Below are 7,426 nucleotides of genomic sequence, written 5' to 3'. Positions count from 1 at the left end.
TGGTTTCACTGTTTTCTCTCATTTTATTGGAGGCGGAAAGACACACATTTCACTTTAGTTTTCTCACAGACCTGGCCACCCGTCAGTATCTACAAAGTACTTCCTGTTCCTTCTCGAAAAACATGAGCTACATCCATCGTACATGTTAGAAACAGTTATTTTTAAAAAAAAACAAAAAAACAAAATAGAAATAAAAATGTACAACATACACTTGATATATATAATATAATTTTTGCTCTTTTTTTTACAGAGGTAAAAATACTAAGCGTAAAAAAATGGGTCTAATTCATGACAGGGAGTTGTTTCTTTTAGTTTTTTTTTCAATTTAAATACACGAGGAGATAAAAGAGGATGCGTTCAGGCACTTGTAAATGGCTCTGACATGTGAGGACACACTCAGACGAGACAGAGAAGAGATGGCATGTCTACACACACACACAAACACACACACACACACAGACACACAGACACACATTATACAATCTGATTTGCCCTGTTCCTGATGCATCACATCACTGAAGGATGTAATTATACATGGATAGGTGTTAGTATGTGATTGCAAATTCAGCTGATCCCAGTAGCTTTGGATCAAGGAAAGGGATGTGGCGCGTGCGCACACACACACACACACACATACACACACACACGCGCACACACGCACAGGACAGGATGTATGAAACAGACACAACCAGGGAAGGAAGGACATCCTCAAGCATTCTGTATTTCAACTACAGTAAGTAAGTGACATTTCCTTGGCAAAACAATCAGGGATGGATGTTTGTGTCCAGGATTAATTTTTTTTATTTTTTTACTCCCAGTCTTTCATCAGAGGACCTGACTGACGTCCTGCCTTTATTTATTTCATATTTATTTTCAGAAAGCTTATTGTGTTCCCAGTCACATCCCCCTCCCCAAAAAAGATAGCCTCAACCAGGCATCGACGAAGCTTAGAGCACCCGCGCCGGCTGTCACTTCACTGAAATTTGATTTTCCTTTAAGAGCTTGAGTTTTAACTGTTGGGATTCTGAACTGATCTGATACTTTTAACAATAATAATAATAATAATAATAATAATAATAATAATAATAATAATAATAATAATAATGACATCTTCCACTTGGCAACAGGCATCAGCCGTGGATGCATATTTGCAGTAAAATATTTCGTCTTTAAAGGAATAGTTTGAGAGTGCAGTAGGAGCGAGACTAAAAAACAACAACACAAGTATAAACACAAAAACAAAAACACTTCCCGTGTACATTTTCTAGCTCGTCACTGTACACAGAGCTGTGCTATGCTGAACTAACTTATTTAATTAATGCACACATGAGTGGTATTAATCCTCTCTCTTTAGGAGAGGAGTCATTTTCGAAAATGTCAAACTATTCCTTTAACACCAGAAAAGGATTATGGCATTAGAAAAAGGTTCACAACAAAAGTGTAACGTTGAGTTTTGCACATCCGTAATGTCTTATAATGACTTAACATAATAGGAACTACTGTAAATTGAGTTTTCTGTAGAGAGTGAACAGTGTCAGAGTAGATTTAGTCGCAGTAGAAGCTGTTTTCACTCATTAAAATATCAGTTTTCTTCAGACTTAAGGTGCCACAAATGTGACCGGTGGGAACTGATTGTACGTCGCAGGCAAACTGGAGTCCGTAGTCTACATGCTCGACGGGAACCGTTGCGTGACACTTCCTTTTCATTACAAAAATACTTTAAACCAAGTTTCTAAGTGTACACAATGAGACTGATTGCTTGGAGCCTTGACAGTGCTCGCGCTTTTCTTTCGAGCAGACATCTTCGGGGGGGGGGGGGGGTGATTCTTGGAGCCAGGCCCCAAATCTTAAGGCAAAACAGGCGTTCACATGGATCTCCACATGAGCCAACGCTAATGTCCTCGATGTGAAATGGACTTCGGAGGAAATAAGAGCCTTAAAAATCTCACTCTGCTTCAAGTGTACGGTAAATAAAACGAGCAAAAATAAAAACAAAAAAAAAACCTGACTGGAATTTGGAGTTCCTGATTTTGGTGATAGTTTAGGCACTGTTTGAAATAACATGAAAGGAGCAGGGAGAGAGAGAGTAGTGTAGCATGACTCGAGGCACCGGCTCTTTCAGTGAGTATATCGCGCGCACACACACACACACACACACACACACACACACACACACACACACACACCAGCACTACTTTTTTTTTTTTGCTGGTGGATCAGTTCAGTGAGAAAATAAATAGGATAAAAATTAATCTTTGGGATATTAGAAGATGATTAAGATGGAGTACCACGTTTGTTTCAGTAAACAAAGAAGATGTCGATGGCGGAGAGCTATGTGGACTATATACATGAGCTTAACTATAAGCTGCAGCACAGACAACAAAAGGCCTCAGCGCACACTTGTATGCATGTACATACACCATTCACACACACACACACACACACACACACTTACATATACTTGCACATATAAAGAGGTGTAGTGTCTGATTTCTCTGGTAGCTGGAGTTGAGTTGAGGTGGCCTGATATTGGAATAGAATATAAACAAAATGGCCACGCATACATCAAAAGGAGAGAGAAAAGAAAATAGAATAAAGAAACAATTCAAGTTCTTTGACGCCAAGTCAGTGTACAAAGTATAAAGTACCTGCATATGCGATACATGACATATAGGTCAGCTATAAAAAAAAAAAAAAAAAAAGGCCCCCTGAAAAAAAGAGTGCTCTCTCACTAGAAACAGAGCGTGAAATGGCCACGTGAAGAGAGGTGAGAGAACTTTCTGCCGTAAGGGGGAGCTTATCTTCCCAGGCCGTTCAGAAAATGCACCAAGTATTTATTTGGCTTATTTCAGTGTCTGGAATTTGTAGAGAAACCCAGAGAAACCAAGGCAGAGAGCGAGCAGCCATGACAACTTGTCCTCTTGTGCATTTCCCCCCATCCTTCCCTTTCCCTGTGCTTGCGTTGGGTTTAGATTGTTTAGTCATTTTCAAGCACGGCGGCTCAGCTCAGGGCCTTGTGTCGGCCTCCGCAGCACCCACACGTGAGCCCCGCCCGGTGGCAAGCATGGAGGGGCGGATAGAGGCAGAGGCAGGGCGCCACCAGAGACAAGCCGAGCAGAGCTGACCAGCGTGTGCCGAGCCGCCCTCCCCCACCGCCCTCCCCTCCATCACAGGAGCAGGGGTCTGAGTAGTCCCCCTCTGGGTCAGACATGCAATGGTAAAGCATGGTGTCCGCCAGCCACATGCAGCTGACCCGCCGAATGCACGCCCTCACAGGGTCCGGAGCATCCTGGCACCGGCCTCTCCGGTTGTCGGCGACGTAGAATGCCTCGCCACAGTGTTCGCACTGTGCGCGCTCCATGCCTCCCTCTTTCCGCCCCTTCCCGCCATTGGTGGATGGCGAGGAGCTGGGGAGGAAAGAGCGGGGCTGCGTGGAGACAACCGAGGAGAAGCCCTGTCGATAGGAGCCGCCGTGGCCCTTATTGGTCAAGGGTCCGAGGGCAGGGTCAGAGTCTGAAGGCGACAGGGCCGGTGCCAGAGGGTAGGTGTAGTCGTGCTTCTGTGCATCAGTCTTAGCAAAGTGGACATAGGACTCCGAGTCTTCCATTTGGATGAACTTGTCACGCACAGTGGCGTGGCGGTAGTCCTCATAGCCCCGGAGCCAGGGGCGATCTGACTGCCGTCCGAGGCGATGCTCTGTGGTTCGCTCCCAACTGCGCTCCCGAGGGTTGATACGGACAATTTCCTCGTCCTCCTGGAAAGTGACGTGGCGGGTAAGCCGAGACAACGGCTGAGGAAAAACAGAGAAGTAAAGAAAGGTTAACACAAATGGCAGCTGTTTCAAGGAAGACGAGCTACGGCTGTGGCAGTTTAATTGGACAATTGTCCTCGTCACAGCACACAAGGACAACTCGGTTATTTTTGCTTGCCGTTTCTGACCCTAATCCAACTTTTTTTTTTATTATTCCTGGGTGAGATTGAATCAAACTTGAAGAGTCCAGTTTTAGTTGAACTAACACAAAAGTTGTTTTTCAAGACTTTTGTTTCAATTGATAAAGAAAAGGTTCGAATGGAATAATTGGTATAACCAGAGATATTTGTCTCACCTGGTCCAAGAAGAAGTGGTCTGAGAGCCGGTAGGGGTCATGGAGGTCATGGCGATGTCCCATCACACACTTGTGTCTCTGCGGAAGAGGCGAGGACTCGAGCGGCTGTAGCGAGCCCTCCAGCTTCTGGGAGGAGTTGGATGAGCTGTCTGTGGTATTCTGAGGAGGGGACAAACAAACACAGGATGTGGGCTGAGAGCTGCTTTGTGATTGGATGGAGCGGACGCCATGATTGGACAAACAAAAACAGGAAGCATCGGCGCGGCTTTGACCCGTGGAAAAACAGGAAGTGTCCGCTCCGTTTGGATCATTGTGTGCAAGTTTAACTTTGGACAACAACATGTGCCTTAAAACCTAAGCAACAAAGTCTCATAATCACCAGGGCCTGAAACTAAAATAAAAACTGAATGTGGAGATGACATTATCCCTTAATAATGTTACCATGGTGACATCATGTGACATGTGAAAGCGCTGATTATCAAATAAATCGAGTAGTCATTAGTGCCTGCTGCTGCAAGGCGAATAATTTCCACATACACATGAATGGGAAACAGTCAAAAGAAGGAGAAAAACCAGGCCCACTTTGGAGCATCACAGTGGCAGTTGCATCACAATTTGGACGATATTGCTAACCTACGACCTTTTTGTCAAATTCTGGACGACATACTAACCTATGACTTTTTTGTCAAATTTTGGACCACATACTAAACTATGACTTTTTTGTCAAATTTTGGACCACATACTTACCTATGACTTTTTTGTCAAATTTGGACTGCATACTAAAGTATGACTTTTTTGTCAAATTTTGGACCACATACTAACCTATGACTTTCTTGTCAAATTTTGGACAACATACTAACCTATGACTTTTTTGTCAAATTTGGACCACATACTAAACTATGACTTTTTTGTCAAATTTTGGACCACATACTTACCTATGACTTTTTTTGTCAAATTTGGACCACATACTAAACTATGACTTTTTTGTCAAATTTTGGACCACATACTTACCTATGACTTTTTTGTCAAATTTGGACCACATACTAAACTATGACTTTTTTGTCAAATTTGGACCACATACTAAACTATGACTTTTTTGTCAAATTTTGGACCACATACTTACCTATGACTTTTTTGTCAAATTTGGACCACATACTAAACTATGACTTTTTTGTCAAATTTTGGACCACATACTAACCTATGACTTTTTTGTCAAATTTTGGACAACATACTTAAGTATGACTTTCTTGTCAAATTTTGGACAACATACTAACCTATGACTTTTTGTCAAATGTTGGACAATAGACTAAAGTATGACTTTTTTGTCAAATTTTGGACGACATACAAAAGTATGACTTTTTGTCAAATTTTGGGTGAAGTTTAGCTCACTTGGAAGAGCTGCAGCGCAATGATGTGTTTAGAGCCCTCACTGCAGGTGTACCTGGTTCAAATCCCGCATCAGCGGCCCTTTCCTGCATGTCATTCACCCTCTCTGCCTCCCCATTTCTTGTCTCTATCTCCACTGTGCTATCAATTAAAGGCAATGAAAGCCCAAAAAATAAACTTTAAAGTAAACTAGAAATTTTAGACAACATGCTAACCTATGACTTTTTTTTGTCAAATGTTGGACCACATACTAACTTATGACTTTTTTGTCAAATTTGGACCACATACTAACCTATGACTTTTTTGTCAAATTTTGGACCACATACTAAAGTATGACTTTTTTGTCAAATGTTGGATCACATACTAACCTATGACTTTTTTGTCAAATGTTGGACCACATACTAACCTATGACTTTTTTGTCAAATTTTGGACAACATGCTAACCTATGACTTTTATTTTGTCAAATTTTGGACCACATATGACTTTTTTTGGTCAAATTTTGGACCACATACTAACCTATGACTTTTTTGTCAAATTTGGACCACATACAAAAATATGACTTTTTTGTCAAATTTGGACCACATACTAAAGTATGACTTTTTTGTCAAATTTTGGACCACATACTAACCTATGACTTTTTTGTCAAATTTTGGACCACATACTAACCTATGACTTTTTTGTCAAATTCTGGACGACACACTACAGTATGACCTTTTTGTCAAATTTTGGACAACATGCTAACCTATGACTTTTTTTTGTCATATTTTGGACCACATACTAACCTATGACTTTTTTGTCAAATTTTGGACAACATGCTAACCCATGACTATTTTTTGTCAAATTCTGGACGACATACTACAGTATGACTTTCTTGTCAAATTTGGACCACATACAAAAGTATGACTTTTTTGTCAAATTTTGGACCACATACTAAAGTATGACTTTTTTGTCAAATTTTGGACCACATACTAACCTATGACTTTTTTGTAAATTTTGGACCACATACAAAAGTATGACTTTTTTGTCAATTTCTGGACGACACACTATAGTATGACCTTTCTGTCAAATTTTGGACAACATGCTAACCTATGACTTTTTTTGTTTTTTTGGACCACATATTAACCTATGACTTTTTTGTCAAATTTTGGACAACATGCTAACCTATGACTTTTATTTTGTCAAATTTTGGACCACATATGACTTTTTTTTGTCAAATTTTGGACCACATACTAACCTATGACTTTTTTGTCAAATTTGGACCACATACAAAAATATGACTTTTTTGTCAAATTTGGACCACATACTCAAGTATGACTTTTTTGTCAAATTTTGGACCACATACTAACCTATGACTTTTTGTCAAATTTTGGACCACATACAAAAGTATGACTTTTTTGTCAAATTCTGGACGACACACTACAGTATGACCTTTTTGTCAAATTTTGGACCGCATACTAACCTATGATTTTTGGTCAAATTTTGGACAACATGCTAACCTATGACTTTTTTTTGTCAAATTTTGGACCACATACTAACCTATGACTTTTTTGTCAAATTTTGGACAACATGCTAACCCATGACTATTTTTTGTCAAATTCTGGACGACACACTACAGTATGACTTTTTAGTCAAATTTGGACCACATACAAAGTTATGACTTTTTTGTCATATTTTGGACCACATACTAAAGTATGACTTTTTTGTCAAATTTTGGACTACATACTAACCTATGACTTTTTTGTAAATGTTGGACCACATACAAAAGTATGACTTTTTTGTCAATTTCTGGACGACACACTATAGTACGACCTTTTTGTCAAATTTTGGACAACATGCTAACCTATGACTTTTTTTTGTTTTTTGGACCACATATTAACCTATGACTTTTTTGTCAAATTTTGGACATGCTAACCTATGACTTTTATTTTGTCAA

At 40.1% G+C, this 7,426-nt stretch overlaps 1 protein-coding gene across 1 annotated transcript in view; it reads right to left on the bottom strand.

The window, feature by feature from the left end:
• The window catches only part of LOC131474011 (sprouty-related, EVH1 domain-containing protein 2-like), a 29,925-nt gene continuing 22,499 nt past the window's right edge, over window positions 1-7,426 (bottom strand). The window contains exons 5-6 of the mRNA XM_058651709.1: window positions 4,107-4,265; window positions 1-3,790 (exon numbers count right to left, since the gene is read on the bottom strand). Coding sequence (XP_058507692.1) covers window positions 3,002-3,790; window positions 4,107-4,265 — 948 coding nt within the window. The 3' untranslated portion in view covers window positions 1-3,001. The remainder of the gene's footprint in view (window positions 3,791-4,106; window positions 4,266-7,426) is intronic.

The sequence above is a fragment of the Solea solea genome, chromosome 15, assembly GCF_958295425.1.
Source record: "Solea solea chromosome 15, fSolSol10.1, whole genome shotgun sequence".
Lineage (NCBI taxonomy): Eukaryota > Metazoa > Chordata > Actinopteri > Pleuronectiformes > Soleidae > Solea > Solea solea.
The sequence above is the reverse complement of the archived record's forward strand: the minus strand, read 5'-3'. Positions and strand labels throughout refer to the sequence as shown.